This window comes from Schistocerca serialis, chromosome 9 (genome assembly GCF_023864345.2).
Source record: "Schistocerca serialis cubense isolate TAMUIC-IGC-003099 chromosome 9, iqSchSeri2.2, whole genome shotgun sequence".
In the NCBI taxonomy this organism is placed as follows: Eukaryota; Metazoa; Arthropoda; class Insecta; order Orthoptera; family Acrididae; genus Schistocerca; species Schistocerca serialis.
The window spans coordinates 427,685,529-427,705,254 of record NC_064646.1 but is presented as its reverse complement, the minus strand read 5'-3'; the positions used below and the strand labels follow the sequence as shown (position 1 = coordinate 427,705,254).

Genomic DNA, 19,726 nt, shown 5'->3' with positions numbered 1-19,726 from the left:
TAGTGTTTTGATTGCTGCTTTCAGCAACTACAGCAACAGCAGATTCAGCAGCAGCAGCAGCAACAGCAGCAGCAGCAACAGCAACAACAACAGCAACAACAGCAGCAGCAGCAACAGCAGCAACAACAGTTGCAACAACAGCATCTTGTGCAGCAAGTAGTTCAGCAGCAAACTCAGCAGCAGCAACAACAGCAACAGCAACAGCAGCAGCAACAAGTGCAACTTCAGCAGCAGCAGTTGCAACTTCAGCAGCAGTTACAGCTGCAGCAACAGCAGCAACAAGGCCAACCTCAACAGCAGTTGCAGCTCCAGCAGCAGTTGCAACAATTACAGCTCCAAAAGCAGCAGCAACAGCAGCAGTTGCTGTTGCGAGAAGCTGGCCAGCAACAGTATACAGTAGCGGCAGTGCAGCGAGATGTGACGTGGCAACAGCAGCAGCAACAGCAGTACCAGCTTCAGCAGCAGCGTCAGATACAGGTAGTGCAACAACAGCAGCAGCACCAGCCTCAACCACCGCCACAGCAGCAGCAACAGCAGATCCAATTGCAGCGGCAAGTTGTATGGGGTCAGCAGGGCCAACCTCAGGTTAGTTGTGGTTGTACTGATTTTTGTTGACATAAGTATGTGCCTAATATATCAAATTGATGTGTTTATTTTTGTGTTACTGTAAATAATCATCTTAATTTTCAGAATTCCCACCACCAACATGACAGTACTTTTCAGATCCTTAATACATTATTTCCAGCTTTAGTGTCCCCACCAGCGGACATCACAGCTGTTAGCCATCCATTCCAGCCATGCACGGAGTTCTTCACATGCAGGTCTCTAAGTGGGTTTGGACTCTGTGCTTCCCATAGATTGAGTCGCACCACAAATTTGCTTCCCATGTGTGGGGTTCTGTTCCCTGTCTATTATCGAGCCACCATCAGCACTTGAAGTACACACACCAACTGTGTAGTGAAGCAGTGTTGTCACTCCTGGGCATCTACTAAAGTAGCAACAAAGGATGTTCTTACGCTTGGGACACTCTTATATTTTCTTTCCCTTTTCCTAGTGTTCACTTGGACTACTGTGGGCCCATCACTTTTACAATGCTGGGCGGAAGAGTTGCGCTTACAGAAGGAGCAGCAACAGGAGCAGATGCCGACCTGATAACCCAGAATGGGAACTGCTTTGCACCTTTGCCTTGCTAGTGAGGAGCTGGGCATCCACTGTTCCGTTGACTGCACACACCCCCCACCCCCCACCCCCCCATCCACCTATCAACCAACCAACCAACCCACCCACCCACTCATCCCTGTTGCCATATGCCAGTTTCAGCGAGTCAGTGGAAAGGTGGGACAATTACTTTTGCCAGTTCTTGCTGCATTACTAGCTAAGATAGGTAAGACATATCATCAGTCAAGTTAATAAGGCTGCATTTTTGTCCAGCAGTGCAGGTTTGTATGAAGTTGTCCAAAATTTGAAGCCCTCTGTTGAGTTTGAGAAACTACCCTTTTACGAGCTTTGTCAGTTGCTTCCAGCGCCCAACCATGAGCTTCACACTAGAGCGTTGACCTTGTCTGACCTTTCTTTAGGTCTTGTTGCCCAATTTTGGAAACATCAGCTGCAAGAAATGACCTTTATGATAACTGACACATGGCTCAATCCGGTGTACATGTTTAGAAGCCCCCAGTGCCCCATGGGATACCTCAGGCAGCCTTGACTCCCACTAATTCGCCCTGTATTTCCTCCATTGACAGTGCCAGTGCAGTGGCATTGCATTGTTGTCTGTCCTTGTGTGTGTTGATCTCGGGAGGTTTATGTCGCTCGCATCATTGTAATTCGTGCCATTGGTGTTTCTTGGGTCCTTGGCATTGTTCTTTCACTTGTGAGCGAGCCAGCAATCGTGCCTCCATTGTCATTTGTTACATGTTTGATGTTGCCTACATGTGGAGGCTATGTGTGGAGCATGTCGGCGTGAAGGTCATTTGGCAACTGTTTTTGACAGTTGAGGGCTGCAAGTCAGTCATTTGACCCCCAATGTTTCCACTGAATGCTACAACTGTCTCCGACAGCTACTGCGTCAGAGCGTATGCTAAAGTAAATAGCACATTCCTTTGTGGGGGCAGTTTTCAGTCTCTGCACGCTATAAGAATGTGGAACGGAACCTTGCCTTGTAAGTGGTAAATTCACCGACGGTGCAAAATATCTTTGGGCTCTAACAATTTTCCTGTTTTTGGCTTCCAGATTGTTTATGAAGTGCATTTGGTGTCTCAGTCCGTTTCTTTACACCATTTGGACCCCTTACTGCAGTCCTACAGCCCGCTGTTTTGAGAATACCTTGGGCCAAGTAGAAAATTTCAAGGCACATGTTTCTCTTAAGCAGTTGGCAGTTCCCAAATTTTGTCATCCCCACCCTATTCCCTTCACCATTCGTGACAAGGTAAAGGCCAATTTGCAGCGTTGTCAGGATCAGAATGTTGTTTCTCCTATTTTGTTGAGTCAGTGGGCCACTGATTTGGTGGTGCTTCAGAAGTCCAATACCACCTTGCATCTATTTTAAACAGATGGTCAGTGCACAACGTGTTGCGAATTCGTATCCCATTCCGCGGCAGGTAGTATTGTTGGCAAAGTTGGTGGGAGGAGGCTAATATTTTTCCCACATCAACTTGTGTGGTGCTTACATGTAGTTACCATTTGATGCAGTTTCTCAGAATTTCATGGTCATCATCACTGCCTTTGGACTTAGCTAGTTTAACTGCTTGCCTTTTGAAATTTTTTCTGTGCCGGGAATTTACCAACAGTATTCAGAGCAGTTGATTCATGACATTCGCTATTGCATCAGTTACCATGATGATGCAGGAGGAGCATTTATGAAACTTTCAGTTGGTTTTCTGTTGCCTCTTGGAGAATGGCCTTCATTGCTAGCTGCAGAAATGCAATTTTTTATTATTGAAGGTGACTTTTTTGGATCTTGTGCTTGGTAAAGGTGGTCTTATCCCCACATATGAAATCAAGACCATTGTCCACATAGTGGCACTCAGCACCTGAAAGAGCTTTGGTCTTTCTTGGTTAAAATTTTGTATTATGCTCAGTTGTGGGGAGGGGTGGGGGGCAGAAGACTACACCACAAAGGCATTGCTGTTTTTAACTTGTTTTTATGTTATAACATGCTATTGACTCTTATAAGTCTGTGAACTCTTGTTCTCCTATTATGTTTACCTAGTGTGTTATGTTGTATCTTTGTAGACGCATGACAATGGCATATAGGCTGAAGTTAAAGTAGAGTAAGAAAAACAGTTACAAGAAAAAGTGGAGAATGACATCATATAATGAATTTATAGTAGCTGTGTACCCACAATACAAGGATTTCAAAGAAACCCACGCATTACATAAAAAAAATAAGTACACCGTTTGTTCATCAGTGTTACTGCGATATGGGATGCTCTAGATAGAAAATACAATAATTTTGATTACAAAGAGAGATCACCTTTTGACTTAAAAGTCAAATAAAGTAACAAATATCCTGTAACTGATTCCACCAGGGAAGTCTATTCATGACAAACCCTAATCTTCCACACTATTTTCTTTGATTAATACAACTTTGTACAGGTCTCACACTGGCGTAGTTACAGATCTGTTGGATAGAGTGCTGCTGGGAGTACTAGGCACATAAGTAACACAGACTGTGAGAGGGGTTAATGAGTTTCTACCTTTATCTTTTTTTCAGTTTAAAAGAGTCTAAATTAGTTATGTATAAACTGTTGTATCATCCTTTCAGGGTCCTCCACGACAACTGATTCACCTAGATGCTCAGATGGTAGCTCAGTTAGAGCAAATGGATAGTCAGAGGCGAGTTTTAGTATTACAGAAACTACAAAAACAAAGGCAACTTCAATTGCAGCGTCAAATGCAGGTAAGTATTATTGTGGTTTGTTCCCTTTTTTTTGTTTTGTTTCAAAGTTTTATACAGTTAGGCAAGCGTATAGTTTTTCGCGGAAGTCTCAGGTTAGGTGTTGCCACGACAGAATGAAATTTAGGTTAGGTCGTTAATTTACTACAACTTCCTGTCATCTACATCAAAATATTTTTTCTGTGTTATTTGAAAAGAACTTAAACTGACTCATATGCATGCAAATTTTCACATTTTTGCAATTTACAGCACTGAAATTTGGTTGCCAGCTCTATGTGCTTTGCACCTTATTTGTATAGTTACATTTTATGTATTAACGTTGCTTGCTATGTACTTCATAAGAATTAAAATGTTATAATGTGGGATATGCATTGATGGTGCATGTTTTCAAATCTTAAAAGTTGCTTGAAGTACTGTACTGATATTTCACTGTTAATTTTCTACAGCACTTTGTTATTTATAGGTTTTATTGCAAAAATGCATGTATGTGTGATTATTTATATGTTGTTATTATTAAACTAGACACACACATGCCCACTCTGCAGCTGAACCTTCTAGCTTGTGATGTACGGCCCCCACCCCTTCTGTCCCATGCACATCCTTGATAACACCCAGTTGCTTTTAAGGATTAATTATTACATCCTGAATGGTGTGATGGCACTGTTGAAGAACAGGGCACACACTATTTGATAGGATTGTTTAATGTACACTGCAAATTATGTGACGGCATACATGGAAGAAGGAAACTGTTCTGGGTGTGGGTGGACTGAGACTTTAGCATCAAAGTCACAACATGTGCATGTACGTTAATACTTCAGTGGATTAGTCTTGTGTAATTGACCAACAGTCCGCCATGAACCATGGACTCCGTTGCAGTAGGGTAACTTGTGCCTCAATAATACAGTTAGCTGTACATGGTTCAACCATATATGATGGGTATTTGTTGAGATGCCAGACTAACATGTGATTCTTGAAGATAGGAAGCAATCTTTCCAGTAGTTGAAAGGGCAACAGTCTAAATGATTGACTGACCAAGTCTTGTAACATTAACCAGTATGGTCTTGTTTTATTCGTACTGCAAATGGCTGAAAACAAGAGGAAACAGTAGCCATTATATTTTGTGTTGACATGCAGCTCTATTGTATGACTTTCTGTGATGGCATCCTTTTGTGTAAAGTGCTGTGGAGGAATAGTATTGTCCCAATCAGATCTACAGGTGGAGACTGCTCAGGAGGATGTTGTTATAAGGAAAAATGAACCTGGTGTTGTATGGGTCAGATGGCGGAATGCTTAGGATCCCTTAATTGGGTTGGTAGAATTGAAATTTAAAAAGAGAAATGGGTTGGTCGAAGTCAGATAAAGTGGGAATTATTGAAGTGCGGTGCCAAGGTGGATAGGTCTTTCGGTCAGATGAGCACAGGTTTATCAAAACAAAATCAAGTATGGGTACTGCAGGAGTAGTTCTTATAATGAATAGGAAAATATGAATGTGGATGAATTTATATAAACACCATTCTGAGATACAAGGAATTATTCGGGTCTTTAAGAGAGCTGAAAATTTAATTCTAATGGGGGATTGATACAGAATAGCAATAGAAAAAAAAGGAAGGGTACCAGCAGGAAAATGCTTCAGTGGGAGCACAAAAAAGGTGAGTGAGCTCCTGTTTATTAAAACACTCTGACTGGAAGGTCAGCTACCTCATTCTACTTTCTTCTTAAATATTGCAAACATATTCACAGTTTTTTGTACTCAGATAAGAGGCAACAGTGGTAGTAGGAAAGAGATGGAAAAGTAACAGAGACTGAAAGATAGGAGACAGTGGTTATGGTGTAGAAATAGTGCATGAGACAATAGCAATGTGAGAGAAAGATAGGGGAATAGTGGCAGTGGAGCATAATTGACAGTGACAGAACACTGCTAGGAAAAAATTGCAGGGGACAGAGCCAGTGCCAGTGAAGAGGAATAAAGAGGAGGAGAAAGTGGACCTGGGTGAGAACCAGTGATAATGACAGACAGATTCTAGGACAGTGACAGTGAGGATGGGGGGCGGGAGAGAGAGAGAGAGAGAGAGAGAGAGAGAGAGAGAGAGAGAGAGGGGGGGGGGGGCAGACAGCAGCATTGGGAAGGAATGAAGGTGGTAGCAGTAAGATAGAGCAAGAGGGAGACAGTGACTGTGAGAGGATACCTTGTAGGACAGAATGAAGGAGACTATGGCTGTGGAGGCAGGGCCCTGACAGCGATGGACTAATGGGTGTGAGCGAGTTACAATTATGGGAGCTTGTGGGAATAAGAATTGAGTTGTGTGTTAGAGAGAGTATGAATATGTTGGTATGCCAAAAATTTTTAAGGGTGCTGTAGAAGGTTGAATGAGGCAGCTGGTTTCCCACTTTTCAGTCTGTCTTTTTAATAAACAGTAGCATATTTGCCCTTTTTATCCTCTGATTGGAGCATTTTTCCACTGATTATCACACAGAATTGCTGGCCAGTACATGTATTCAGGACAAATGTCAGTATTGCCAATAGATATATATGAAAAGACTGCGTGCGCGCGCGACACACACACACACACACACACACACACACACACACGTGCGCCACAGCACTACTCTCTCCCATGCCTGCAATTTAAATCAGGTGGACAACAGCACTGGGGTATGTGTGTGTGCATGTTGTATGTATTTATGTACTTCGAGAAAGGATGCAAGTTCAGAAACTGAGTCCTAATGTCCATTCTTTGTTTCAGTGTATGTATCAACACATCTTCTAAATACTGAATGGTTGTCTTCTTATTTCCTTTTTTGTGATATTAATTTAATTTGTTGCTTGCTTAATGAAATAAATCATTTTATTGGAACCATATATGCCAAAGGCACTTTACTGAAAACTGGGGTTTACAGTTTCTGTTGAATGTGTTGTCTCACCAAATATTAGCATCAGCCATAAGTACTTAATGATGACACTTCTTGCCTTCACTTTAGTGGTGTGCTCTGTTTATGTAACAGCAACAGCAGCAGCAACAACAGCTAGCGAGGGCTGCCCCTCCTGGCACTCCGGCACCTGTTATGCAGCAGCAGGTGGTGCAGCAACCACAGCAAGCTGTCCCACAGCAACAACCGCAGCCACAGCAGCAGTTGGTGAAAGTGCCTCACGGGTTGTCACCTCAGCAGCAATTACGCTGGGTGCAACAACACCGCCAGCTGCTTCAGCAGCAGCAGCAGCAAGCACAGCAGCAACAGCAGCAAGCACAGCCTCGTCCTCAGCAGGTGTGGCAGAAAGATAGTAAGATTGGCACTGGTCATACACCTACCGAGGAAGCTTCACCGGCGTACTGTACTAGGAACCTAATTGTTTATGTACTCGTGAATTGAGCTCTGACACAGAGAAAAGTGTGTTCGTTAAAGCAACATCGTAAGAATTTTTTAGGCTTGGATTGCTTACATATAAATTGAGATAGAGTGCTATACCATTACATAACTCTCTGTGACTTGTTACAGAATTATGTATTTTAATGTGCAAGTTAAGAAAGCCATAAATATCATCCAGCTGACTGGTGAGAATATAATAAGGCTACCACCCCAACCCTCCTTCGTAATTGGATGGAAAGTGAATTGGCATACAAATCACTTGGATTTTCTTCACTTTGGCATACTTCAGAAGTGGCTAGACATTGACATTGACGTATGATACACTGAATTTTTGGAAACTGCGTCACCCAGAAAGAATGGCCTGAATGAATCCAATCTCAGATGGTGGCTGCAGCAGTGGCGTCTAGTTTTCAAACATATTTCTGTAATCTTGGTTGTATATGAGAAACAAAGTACCAGTTTTCTTTGTTGGTAATTCTAAGATTTTTTTTCAAGATCTCAGTGCTTTTATTGCAAAATATGGAGGCGACCGTGTAGTCGAGTACTGCTTTCAACTCTGTTGATATTTTGAATGGTAGCAGAAGTTCTGAAAGGTATTCTGGGAGTGCATTTTATTATTATGAAATTAACTGAGGGAATATGAGATTAAAAAATGACCAATAATTCACTGAAAAAGTATAATTTTGTAGAAAATAATTTTAAATGCATTGTATGGCACTGAACATACTCATGACCAGTTAATAAGGCAACATAATTAAGATCAAACAAAATTTGCGATACCAACTTCTATTTCTTTATGATAAATCTAATGTTTTTTAGTTCATACTATGTATCATTTGCTATACTCCAGCTTTTTTTGCGTTACCCAATTTGCTTCATTTTTGATAAACAGCTTTTGTTTTTCTGTTACCACTTCAAATTACTCCTATTTGAGACATATATTTCTAATGTTCTGTTGCAGTCTCCATTTGGGCTAAAGTTTATTTTACAATACTTGTTTTTGATTTCAATGTGAAATTCCAATATCCTAGATATTATTTTTATTTTGTACCGAATGTACTCATCTCCCCTCCAGCTATAGCTCCTTTTTTTCTACAATACTCTTATTTTCTTTCCAGTTTTCTTTATTTTATTAACATTTGGTTGAGTATCATAGTTGTAACTCATGATGTTGTTTTTTTAATGTAAAAATTGTGATAATCAGCTGTTTAATTTATGGTTCAAAACATGTTTTTGTAGTCACCATATTTATCATGTAGCTGCTGTGCTTATTACTTACTGGTCAAAGTAGACACACAATATTGCAGTCTCCACTTTAAATGATTAGCGCACCAAAAGTAAGTGATATCTGAGGGAAGTAAGTGATATCTGAGGGATTGTGCACACATAGGCCCAATAGTTCTCTTTATTGTGGTACCAGGAAGGTTACAGTTGCATCCAGCTTTTGAAATGAAGAACTGTCAAACAATGTTCCAACATGGAAACATATCTCAGTATGGCTCATTGCCATCAAAGTCAACAATACCATCATGTGTGACCATATAGGACAGAACAGTTGATCTCTTAGAAATGGATTTGTTATAACATTTCAGCTCATGCAGGATATATTACTATGACACAAAGCGTGTGGGGTACCAATGGATGGAAGAAGATTGCTCTCAATGATGAGCGGATTCTGGACCATTCCATATGCCCATAATATGGGAGATTACCACCTCATATGTGTCACCATAATAGACTTTAAAACTAATCGTCGTGTTGTCTCAATACTCTGGAGGACTACCACAGGTGTGAGACCAGCTGTATCGACAATTAGACGTGGTATTCTGTGGGCCAGATATGTGGCATGTATGTCATTGCATCAGCTTCCACTCTCCAAACCCGCCATCTACTGTGTATCAAAATTTAGTGCCTTTGGCAGATTCCTGTCTTTCTGCAATGACCACAGTCTTGCATTGTTAATACTGGGCAGCATAAAAGACAAGTGTGAAGCCTGATTGATTGGAGCACCATTGGTTACAGCATATAATTTCAGCTTGAATGCATTGAAGGCAGTCTTGAGCAGCAACCAGAATATCAGGGAAGTATTACAGGCTAGCGTCCTGAGCCTTCTAACAACTCCACATGCCGTATTTTGGCAGGAAAGTGCCCACACTGCCTGTCGCGAGGCACGTATTAGTCTTCTTCAAAGAGTGTTTAGTAACCCTGCTACACTGGTCTGACATGTTCACCTGACATGCTGCCCATCAAACATGTCTAGGATACAATTGGATGACAGCTTGTTATGGTCCTCTAGCAATCACCATTGATGCTTCTGGGAGTTGAGTACAAACCATATGTAATCCAAATTGCTCGTGTGTTGTCATGTTCATAACTTGTGGTATAAAGTTCATTTCAGTAACATGTATCGTTGGTATTGCTTTTTTCCAAGTATTAATGGAAAAAGGGCATTGTGAGTTCTTTCAACATAATAGGAGGATGAGAGAGAGAGAGAGAGAGAGAGAGAGAGAGAGAGAGAGAGCAGTATTTATTGAGCCAATGAGAGATACTAGTCAAGACCGAAAATTCACCATATGCACAATTTTGAAACAGCGACAGAGCACACATAGGATAAGTTGATCCATGCGCAGGAGGCACACTCACCCTGCATATTATACATGGGCTGGTGAAAAGTGTCACTTGACATCTCACGTGTAGTTGGCTGTACTGTGATTCATAGGTTGCAATAACAGCCACCGCACATGCCCACAGCTCCGAAGTATATTTTGTAAATATAAGCTACAATCAACGTTTATACATAAGTACAACAAAGTACGTTTTCCTAACAATGGAGAGAATGACGACGAGACAAAGCGTTTGATAGTATATGAAATTGAGAAATAAAAATGCCTGAAGTGAGTGACAGTTAGAGGCCGTCAGCTGTCGCCGTATTCCCGCTCATTCTCGTAAGTGGGACTGAGCAGTGAGAATGCTGCCTGCGAGATTATCTAGTTCCAAGAGTGCGGTCTCGATAATGAGGCGAACCGACACACACTGCTGGCCATCTGCAGCGCCGCCGGTCGCATGGGGCCATTCAGGGGGCCTTTATCCTTGTGTTTATTTCTTCCTCTTTATTTATCTACAGATTTATTATCCCACTGTTTCTTCACTCTTCAATGACTTAATACGGTTCACTGTATTTATTACGACCTCTGTTAGCATTAAAGATTGCCATCAACTAGGGCAAGGTGGTTAACATATTATCTGTTTCAGAGTTAATTTTGTAACGTTTGCTATCAAAGCTAATTGTGTGACTTTGTGTTTTATTTTTATTTTGTTGTAGACCCTAGTTCTATAAAAACTGTGTACGACTATCCGACTTACAAGTACGGTAGTAAGGAACATGCACATGTGACATGTCACAGTTGTGCTGGTATATGTGAATACATTTTGGGAGATTTGGTCGAACAAATCAAAACTGAGACATTCGAACAAATCTGGTCTACGTAATTATAAATTTAAAGCTGCCAAAGTTTCATGTAAAAGTGCTATCAGTGGTGGCATTCTGGTTACTCAGAAACTGTATGTAACGGCGACAAGGGAAATCGTGGAACCTTATGACAAAGCAAGAGATGACGACTGTAAATTATTTTCTACATGATGATACGATTATCGTGGGGTCTAAGCTAAGCATTAACACGAAGTCATTTCTTGCCGTAGCACGGAAAACCAGCCACCCACTTTTCTGACTACCATAAATATTAATGTTGAGTTTCGTGTGTGCGCGTTTTGTAGTTACGGCTGTTTTTAAAGTGACGTCTCATTTTACAAATGTTTCCTATTTCGTGTGTAACTGCGCATACACAAGATTTCCTTTCGCGGAATTAGTTTTGAAGTTTATTGCCTTTATCCTTGTGTTTATTTCTTCCTCTTTATTTATCTACAGATTTATTATCCCACTGTTTCTTCACTCTTCAATGACTTAATACGGTTCACTGTATTTATTACGACCTCTGTTAGCATTAAAGATTGCCATCAACTAGGGCAAGGTGGTTAACATATTATCTGTTTCAGAGTTAATTTTGTAACGTTTGCTATCAAAGCTAATTGTGTGACTTTGTGTTTTATTTTTATTTTGTTGTAGACCCTAGTTCTATAAAAAATATTTCACTTTTGCAACAACGCTGTACAAGTAGAATGTTCGAGAAGGCAGGTGCTTTGGACTTACGAACAGTCTTTCGCAGGCTCTGTAGCTACATACTTGGAACGCTTGAAGGAAACGACCACCTTTTGAGGTGTTCCACTTTTCAGGTCATAGGTGCTTAATGTATTAATCACTGTACATAATTACCATTTGTTATTGTTTGATATCCTTTTGTTAACCATTACCGTCTTGCAATTTTATTTTCATATGCTGTGTTTTCTGACTGAAAATATACAAATCACAGCAACAGGCATAAGAAAAACTACAAAAAGCCGTATCCACCTGTTGCTAAAGCTGGAAGAACCTGAAGATTACGATGCTTGAACTCAACAAAGAGAAATGTGGTATGGAATGATGTTCTTAGGTAACTCATCTCTTAGGAAGAAAGTATTGATTGCACAAAAGAGAGCAGTAAAAATAATATGCGATGTTCACTCACGGAAATCATGTAGGCACAATAATCTTCAAGGAGGTTAGCATTTTAAGTGCGCTGTCAAAATACATATATTTGCTAATGACATTCGTCATAAACAGCCCATCACAGTTTGAGAAGAACAGTGATGTCCATAGGCAGATCACTAGAGGGGAAAAAGATCTTAGCCATTATTAAAGCTGTCAGCGGCTCAGAAAGGAGTACAATATGCAGCAACAAACATCTTTGATCACATGCTCAATAACATAAAATGTCTGGCGGGTAGCAAAGTAAGTTTTAAATCAAACTTAAAAATTAAAATGTCTGGTAGGTAGCAAAGTGAGTTTTAAATCAACCCTAAAATCACTTCTCCTGGACAGCTTCTTCCGTTCCATTTGAGAATGTCTATTGAAAATGTGGTAGCCAGAGAAAAAAAGACTCTTTCCATGTCATTTCCATAAAAGAATCATTCAAATGATCTATCGAACATTTAACTAACTAACTGACCAACCAAAGACTGTTGTACCGACAGTCGTACAATAGCACCCAAAAGAAAAACCATTTAAAGCAACAGCTGAGGATTTGATCCACCTGCTAAACAGTACGTTGAAATTATTGTTATACACAACCAATTTTCTTCTACTCAAGCTATGTAAATGACCGTAGTACACAATAATAAATTCATTTAATTAAAGGAAAGTGTACATAATCAAAACGAATAATGTACAATATAGTTTCGCAAATTAATCTGAAACCTTAATTCAGCAGTCCCATTTCTGAAGAAATTGCACTGCAGTTGAGTCTGTTCTCCTGTTAGTACCATAGTTATACAACAATTTACATTACTTAGTATGAAGAATGTAATATCCACTGCATAATTGTGCAGTCATTACTTATCACTTCTGAATATTATATTTGATTACGTATACACCTCATAAAACCAGTTGTCAGTTCCCCTTGCTTCTGTGCTTCAAATTTAGCTTATTTCGTTCTCTTATTGTTATGGATGATGAGAATATCATTAACGCGATTGGAATCTGGACAACTTCTTTTCTGAGTCAGTACCATCCATGCCTTACTAAAATTTCTTTCACTCGAGGCACTACTGGCAGGTATACAGAAAACCTCTTTGCTGAGTTTGCTGAGTTTCGACAGGACACACGAATTTGTTTTCCACCATGAGAGAAGGTCTGTGAACTCATCGTTTGGACCCTCCATGTTCATATGTTGTGATATTGTGATCAAAGACTGGAATAAAAAACATTTGACACTGTTTTTTAGTTTACATTTGTCTGTCAATTCATCAATGTAGCTGGACGTGACCGTCAGGTAATGGGTCTTACGGTAACCGTCTCTCCACAGATCGCACGTCATTGAACACTGGTTTTTACCAATTGCGTCTTTCACTACTGGAATAAGTTCACTCCTGACTTGATCAGTCAATTCCTTAATATGTCATGCTACAGTCCTTGGGGAAGGTAGCACGCCTTGGACAGTGATTTGTCCATATTTTGCTCCCGTATTTATCAGTTCTTAAGCCAAGCTTATGAATCCTTCACCACTTACCATATTAAATGGTCGGAGTTCTGTTGCACACATTAAAACACATTTGTCCGTAATAGATATTTTATCAGCACTGGCAGCTGCAATGCTTGACAAGTGTCGATTATTCTTGCATTTATGTCTGTTCATTCTGGTTGTGCTTCCTTTGTAAGAAAGTAATGCTCCACAATTTCCATTTTGGCACTGAACGTAACCAACTGGAAGATGTGTATCTCTCTCAACAACCACTTGAAACAGTCGTAATAAACACCTTCACGTATGTTTCACGAAGCCAATTTTTCTTTTAGTTTACGGACACAAGAATTCATTAAAAATTGCTACAAAAACAAAGCAATTCGATTAATTAAATACTATCACATCTCGAATTCGGAAGCTCTATTCTGTAATTATTTAGTAATAATTGAAGGGCTTACCTTAAATTTTTCCCAACTGGAACTGCCACTCCATACTCCCACTTTATTTATCAGAATGTCCGTCCTATCGGCAAGTTTCTTCAACACAACATCTTTTCTTATGGTAGTCATTGCACTGGTCCCGGTTCAGCAACCACTCATGCTGAGTTTAGTCCTGTGACAATTTACTGCCTACCACTATGTTATGATAATGCGAGTCTCTCAGGCAGCTTGCGCTTTTGGAGTCTTGGGTCGGCACGTGTCATATTCAACAATCCTCGTCTCAGCTCAGTTTCGTAGCATGACGTCAGTCATCTCCGCCTCATGCACTTGTGCCAGCGATAATGAGCTGCGTACTCAGCGAGAAGCCAGCGAGACTGAGCCGCGTTTTGACGTGCTCTAGTGACAGTATCAATGAAAAGTTGTTCAAAATTGTTACCGGAATAGTTGCATATAAAATGTCGTAGAATAATGTAAACCTAAGAATACCGAAGAACACACCATCCACCCTTGTAGAAAGAAACAAAGCAAAGCACGCATAGCCTACTCGGTTGCAGAGAGAAAGAATTAATTCTGTATACATTTAAACTCACCAATGTACGATGTCAGTGGTGCAGTTCCATCCGATTCTCCTGCAGTATCATCAGAATTGGTGCCAAAATGTTGTCTTCGCCATCATCATCGTCATCAGTTGTTCGTTTTTGTTTATAATTCAGTCTATAGGCTGTACTTCTCTTAAGAGTTTAGTAACATGGTCTACTTTCTTCCTCCATGAGGTTGTGTGTACGGTCGCAAGACCTTCACGTGGCAGTCTTTCTACATCTGTTATTGTAAAAGTCTTGTTATTGCTTCTAATGTACGCCTTGACATTACTCCAAACCAATTCAATTGGAATAAAATGGCAGTGATAAGGCAGTAACCTAATTACCATATGACCCTGTTTGCTTGCAATTTAATCTACAATGTATTTAGACGTGACAGGCTTATTTTGTTTAACGAGCAAATATAACAACAGTTTTGTCACGTTCTTTATGGCCAGTAGTGGTGGGAGTTTCGTCTAAAATTACAGAATAATATCGTGCATTGCCCATCACAAACACTGTCGGAACACTAAACTGGAGCAACAAATTTTTAAACCACTATAGAAACCATGAGTAATTCATATTCTCATGATAGTCATCAGTTTTTCTCGATTGAAAAACTAAAAGTCCTTCAGCCACTAAGCCGTTTGAAGATCCCGCATGGGCCACAATTAATTGGTATCCTCTTCCTGTTGGCTGATGACCGCTGCTATTTGAAGTATCATCTGTCCAGTATTTATCAACTGATTCTCCAGCATCTAACCATATGACTGAGTGTATGTCCTTTCCTACAATTTTGTGTAAGGAAATGCTACAAGCTGCAACAATGTGAGCTTTTTCAAGTAAGAGCTTTTGCCCATCTAACTTTTGAAAACAAAACCCATACTTTTTAACACCACCTTAAGTGATGTTTTCCTTCTGAGAAAAGTTCACTTTCTTTTAAAGAAATTAGCAACTTCGCTATTGTGGGGTATTGTTTCCTTTATAATATCCGTACATGTGCCGACAAATTGCATCAGTTTGGAAAGAATCAATATCTGTAATTGGACGAGGCTGATTTTTTTTCTTTCCACGAGTACTTAAAAACACACTGTTTTCCCTCTGGGGCTTTGTTCCACATAGTTTACTTCAGTATCTTGTACATCTTGAAGTAGCACACCGTCTCTTATAACTGTTCTTTGACTGAGTCCTAGAGTTTCCGAGGTGCGCTCTGAAACTTTATCGGCAGGAATCGACACCTGCTCATGAACAGAAACAAATCCTTTTTCTTGCTCATAAAACTCATGCATCCTCTGTAGCAATTCTAAAGACTGACTGTTTAATGGCACTCCATGATGCAATGGATTGTCGCTTGGTAAACAGTGTCGTTTTGGTGATGTTGTTTAATAAACAGAAACTGTAGTCGAGGTGGTAACACAACACAACACAAAAGCAGGCAGTTGCGCACTAACATACAATGTTTACACAGAAGCCGGCAATGTGGGAGCATCGACACCAGAACCGGCTTTTGTAGCGGTGCTGTTACTGGTTCAGAAGACACAGCGCCTTGCGCTCCTCACTCGGGGAGTGACGTTGAAGTAAAATGTTTCAGCGGCCCGGGTATAGACAAGTTCATCTCTCTGTTCCAAAGGGACAGCCAGCATGGTTGCCTGCTGGGTGCCGGCCAGTAAACCTTGAGTATTGTTATCTGCTACTTCTGACACACACACACACACACACACACACACACACACACACAGTATCACAGTGTCCAAGTACGTTGTGTGCATGGAGAGTATTTCATAGTCAGACTTGTAGGACTGTGTGTAATTTCATGAAATTTACATTGGAAGAGACCAATGATATTCAGTATTTCCAGTGTTGGCCACTTGTAATGGAACCTCCACATTTGTTACATACATTCTCTTTCTTGCGTGACTGTGTGTCAAGTTGTGCTCAGACACTATAATAGAGAGAAAGAAATTTTTGTTGTGTGATACACATGTTGGTCACATATTGTGAAAATTTCGTTGTATGAAGAACAGTGCAAAATCCAGGACAGAATATTGACAGTATTGTGAAAAGAATAGATTGCTACTCACCATATAGAGTAGACGCTGAGTTGCAGCAGGCATAACAAAAAGACTACTAAACATGTGAGCTATCGGCCAAAACAAACACACACACACACACACACACACACACACACACACACACACACACACACACACACAAAAGCACAACTCACCTGCCCATGACCTGAGGCCTCAGTGGTCAGAGACAGTGGTCTTGTACATACATACATACGTGTGTGTGTGTGTGTGTGTGTGTGTGTGTGTGTGTGTTTTTTGTCTACTTTATCAGAAGGCCTTTTACCCAAAAGTCACATGTTTAGCAGTCTTTTTATTGTGCCTGTCATCTCATCTATATGGCGAATAGCAACGTACCCTTCTCATTATTTTGTCATTGTACATTGACACTTTTTAGTGTGAACTTTTACAGGCAGAATGAACCCTTACTGTGATCCTCTCTAAACTATTACAGTATCATGTATTCACAATGTCTCCCAGAAATAAAGCAGATAATGGTTAAATTTGAACATGGTACAAGGGGTGATTGCATACTACTACTATGTCTGTGTCTGTCATTTGACAAGAACTAATTTGTAAATGGTAAGGCAGGTCCATGCACTGCAGACTGCACATTGTATGACTTGACCTGGTTTTTTTCATTTAAAGACTGATCTGAAAATTTCTTAACATGAAGATTCTCTGTAAGCATGAGAAGCGACATGCAGCCAAGTCCCTTATTCAGTGAATGACTTCAGACTATAGAAATGTATATGTAGTGTATGGGGAAAGCATTGAGGCAAATTGCAAAAATTAAAGCTATGGTAAAGTAGCATGGCAGGTTGCATCAAACCAGTCAGAAGAGGATGACTATTAAAAAGTAATCATTTTCATTTGATATTTGGTGCTTAGAGAAGAGCTGATGTGTATCTATTTGATAAGGGAGTGCACAGAAATATTAACGTCGTGTGACTACCAATAAATGTGCAATTTGGCTACCCAGAGAGCATTTGGCCAGTATCTGCCAACATTTTATAGTGTTAAGCAGAGATACTTAGTTTGAAATATTCACATAACTCTTCATGGAGCATCATTGTGTGATGGTATTCCTCCTGACACTGAAGCCTGTTTAATATTGAAATTTCATCATCTTTCATTGTGAACCATTGAAGTGTTTGTTTTCTAGCTTGAAAATACCTACTTCTCCAAATTGTCATTTGAAAATTAGAGGTGTGTTTAGTGGCAGGCTTGTAACTACAGATCCTTAATCAAAAAATATTGTACAGGTATATTGTAACCAATTGAGATCATTATTGTGTACGTACGTGTCTTGAACTGGAAAGCAGAAGGATGTGGTATATTAAGGAATATTATGAGGATTTTCTGAGTCATGACAAAAATGAGACTTCATTTAAATGCATTTAGTGTACAGTGCAGGATAAGGTGCCCTTAGGGACTGTATCGGAAGGAAATTTCTGTGCTGCTGTTGCTGCTACTGCTGTAATAAGATTTAGAGTATAAGTTTAGAAACTTTAATTATAAAAATCTCTAATATATTTTGAAGCAAGAGCTACCATTTGCACTCTGACTAGCCTGGTTGTCTGTATGAGTTGGTTACTGTTTCACAAATTTCTTTGATGTTGGACTGCATGGTCTGCATGCCACCAGATGCACTCAAATACTTGATGTAAGAAGTATGCACAATTTTGTAGTTTTTTTAATTACCATTCTTTTGTTTTCTGGCATGCTGCACATTCACTGTGGCAAGGAAAGCACACCTGTTTGAATATTGAATATGACAGTATAAAAATGACTCTTAGTTTAAGAGTCAATGTATTTTCAACTATAGCTCGAGGTAAAACTAGGCTTTTTTATGATACTCAGATAGTAAAGAAATTGCATTAATACACTGGTTAATGCCATTATTAATTTCAGCAGTATCTTTTGATGTGTGTGACAAGACATGACCTAGCAAACACAGAATAGCTTCTGTATGATGGGAACTATGAAAATATGAATAGTAAGACAGACTATTAATAAGGCAACAAATATATGACATACAAAGTCTCCACATCTCTTTCACACTGTAGCAGCATGTTCGTACTACAAAAATTCCACGTAAATATGGTAATGAAAAGTGCTGGTGGAATGTAAGTAATTCGAGGGATAAAGGTAACAACTCATCAAATAGTGGCAGCGCCGACTCGTCGAAGGACACACAAAAAAGACTGAGAATATTATTAACTTTCGGATGAATCATTTTTCAGTGCTGGTAGACTCACAAGAGGAGCTAAAGCAAATATTGGAAGAGTATTGCAAGAAGGGCCGTGTAATATGGAATGAAGGTAGGTGCAGGAAAGACAAAAATGATGCGAATAAGTAAGAAGGAAGCTCCAGTAACAAATTTGGAGAAAGAAAAAATGTAGAACAAATGAAATCATTTCTGTACCCGGAAGTTTAATGATGTGGAATGGAAGCTGTACTGAAGAAATAAGAAGGATATCAATGGAGAAGAGAGCATTTGAAAAGGTTGTGTAGTTATTAACATCTAGAAGAATTCCAATGGAACTCAGGAAAAGATTGCTAAATGTTATGTCTGGAGTCTGGAGTATAGTATTACACAACAGTGAATTATGGATGGTTAAAGAGATATTTAGAAAGTTTTGAAAAATAAAGGAAGAAAGGTTAGAGTTAACATTCCATTGACACCAAGGTCATGAGAGACAGATGATAAGCTTGCAATGTTTCAAGGATGGGGAAGGAAATTGGCCATGCCCTTTCAAAGGAATCATCCCAGCATGTGCCTGAGCAATTTGGGAAAATCATGGAAAACCTAAATTTAGATGGCTGGATGTGGATTTAAAGTGGCTGATTGGAAGTGACTGAGCTGCTGAAGGTGTCGTGACCAGATGAGGCAAGGCAAGGACTGTAGAACAGAAGCAGCGGTGAAGTCCAACTAAAAGCTCGGAGAGAGTGCCCTGAAGAGAAGAGCCTGGCACTATGCTTGAAAGAGAAAGCTCTTGAGGACACAGGAGGCGACCAAAATTGCAGTCCGGTGAGGAGCAGATCTGGGAGAAAGTACATTGAGATTCACAAAGGGGTCTGTTATAGAAGAAACCCAGTGCATGCCCCACACCCTGAAGAAATGTTGGCAATATGCAGAAATGATGATGATTCAAAGGGCTTGGAAGGAATAAGATGCAGTCATCTGGAATGGCAGAGGATGGGTGATGTCGCCATCACACCGAAAAGATGAAGGCACAAAGGAGGCAGGAGCTGATGGCAC

General features: G+C 40.0%; 1 protein-coding gene across 5 annotated transcripts in view; it reads left to right on the top strand.

The window, feature by feature from the left end:
* Positions 1–19,726, top strand: part of LOC126418612 (PAX-interacting protein 1-like) — a 176,809-nt gene that overhangs the window by 28,645 nt on the left and 128,438 nt on the right. For all 5 annotated transcript variants that reach the window (XM_050085450.1, XM_050085447.1, XM_050085451.1 and 2 more), the window contains exons 7-9: positions 25–585; positions 3,764–3,898; positions 6,899–7,159. In XM_050085450.1, coding sequence (XP_049941407.1) covers positions 25–585; positions 3,764–3,898; positions 6,899–7,159 — 957 coding nt within the window. The remainder of the gene's footprint in view (positions 1–24; positions 586–3,763; positions 3,899–6,898; positions 7,160–19,726) is intronic.